Source organism: Hermetia illucens, chromosome 5 (genome assembly GCF_905115235.1).
Source record: "Hermetia illucens chromosome 5, iHerIll2.2.curated.20191125, whole genome shotgun sequence".
NCBI classification, from domain to species: Eukaryota; Metazoa; Arthropoda; class Insecta; order Diptera; family Stratiomyidae; genus Hermetia; species Hermetia illucens.
The window spans coordinates 37,742,423-37,744,193 of NC_051853.1; the positions used below are offsets into that span (position 1 = coordinate 37,742,423).

Consider the following 1,771-nt stretch of genomic DNA (forward strand, 5'->3'; position numbering starts at 1 on the left):
CAGAGTTCTCATATGAATCTGGTTAGCACAGTAATAAAACAGGTCTTCCCATGTGTAACCAATTCAAGCGCATACATACACATCTACGAATGTGTTCTGTATTCACCTTCTAATCTAATGAATCCTCATAAAGCAATATTAAACGATTAAATCAAAATAGCTGTTCCGTAAAAAATACAAGAAAAGATACTCTAGCTTTTTGTTGTTATCTTGTGCGATACAATGCAATTTCATTGATAAATTTAACGTATAAATACTGGCTGCAAAGTATCCGAAAGCATCAGTAACTATTCGCATCCGTTGATAGTAACAAAATGAAAGTTTTCCTGTGCATTTTGGCTTTAGTGGCAGCCGTAGCCGCTGGTGGTCATGGAGGTTGGGGTGGATATGGAGCCGGATTGGGAGGATATGGCGGCGGATTAGGAGGATATGGCGGAGGTTACGGTGGTGGAGCTGGATGGGGTGGTTCTGGATATGGTGGATGGGGTGGCGGACACGGTGCTGTCGTTAAGGCTGTCCCAGTTGTAGCCGGTGGATATGGAGGTGGCCTTGGAGGAGGTTGGGGTGCTGGCGGTCATGGAGGTGGCTGGTCCGGAGGATACGGCGGTGGATTAGGAGGATATGGTGGTTGGGGTGGTGCTGGCAAACTTGGAGGATACGGAGGCGGATTGGGAGGATATGGAGGTTGGGGCGGCGCTGGCAAACTCGGAGGATACGGAGGCGGATGGGGAGGATATGGCGGTGGATGGAAAAGCCATGGCTGGAAGTAAACAGTTTTATTAGTTGTAATTTATTTTATAATAAAAAGATGTTGACTATCAATCATTTTGAATTTACTTGTTTTCATGTATTGACTTACTTTGCAGTCGAAGTTTATAAGAAAAGGAAACACCTGAGAACGACTCGTATATTATTCTTTTCATAACTTACTTACCCATCAAGGAATGGAATATATTGGTCTTTGAACTACTTCGTTGTGCGCCAAAAGTACTCCAGTGAGTACTGAAACAATTACTGATGAAGTAGTAGGAGATAATTGGGATCCTTCCACATCGTATTTTGGTCACCAGTTTCTGTGTAAACTTATGGATGTACTCCATATTCTTCCTGTTGACACCCATGATGTAAGAAATGCTTTCTGTACAATCTAAAACTATTTCCGAGAAATATCTTAAAGGAATCTATGAAAGAAACTAAAGCCGCCTCAAAAGAGTCCCATATGAAATATTTCAAAGCGAATATCGTGGGTAGTGAACAAGCCCATTAGGGACATAATATTCTCTTATCACCTAGCTTGAGATTATTATACGTTGTCTTTTATAAATCTGTGAATAATCAGAAACTGTTATTATATTTGTGTTGAAAAAACGATCATTGAAAAGCTTTCTCCTTCGTCAAAGACCTACATATCTTTTGAATCTCTCTGAATTTCAATTCACCTAATTGTTATCTTGATCTAGTCGCTTAAAAAATCTGCAGAATATTAATAGTTTTTTGGAGTATCGTTTAGTAGAATTTTTGTTTTTGATTCATACGGACATATTTTATCTCAAGTTGTACCTCGAGGGTTACATGCATTTTAGTGTAATTAAGCTGCTTCACCAACACATCGTGCCATTACCGTATAACCGACCCAACAGGCAGGTAAAATGGTACTATTTAACTTTGCAGCCAATCGGAAGTAATTCTTCACGCTGCCTCCCCACCGTCTCAAGGCGTTGGATGGCTTCACAGGAAGTGTAAAGTTTTCTTCAAGGTGACAGATGTTAAC

General features: G+C 40.5%; 1 protein-coding gene across 1 annotated transcript; it reads left to right on the forward strand.

Moving 5' to 3' along the window:
- The first annotated feature begins 267 nt into the window (after window positions 1–267).
- On the forward strand, window positions 268–832 carry LOC119657318 (ctenidin-3-like). The gene has a single exon (XM_038064178.1). The coding sequence runs from the start codon at window positions 315–317 to the stop codon at window positions 768–770; it is 456 nt and encodes a 151-aa protein (XP_037920106.1). The 5' UTR covers window positions 268–314; the 3' UTR covers window positions 771–832.
- Window positions 833–1,771: the final 939 nt, after the last annotated feature.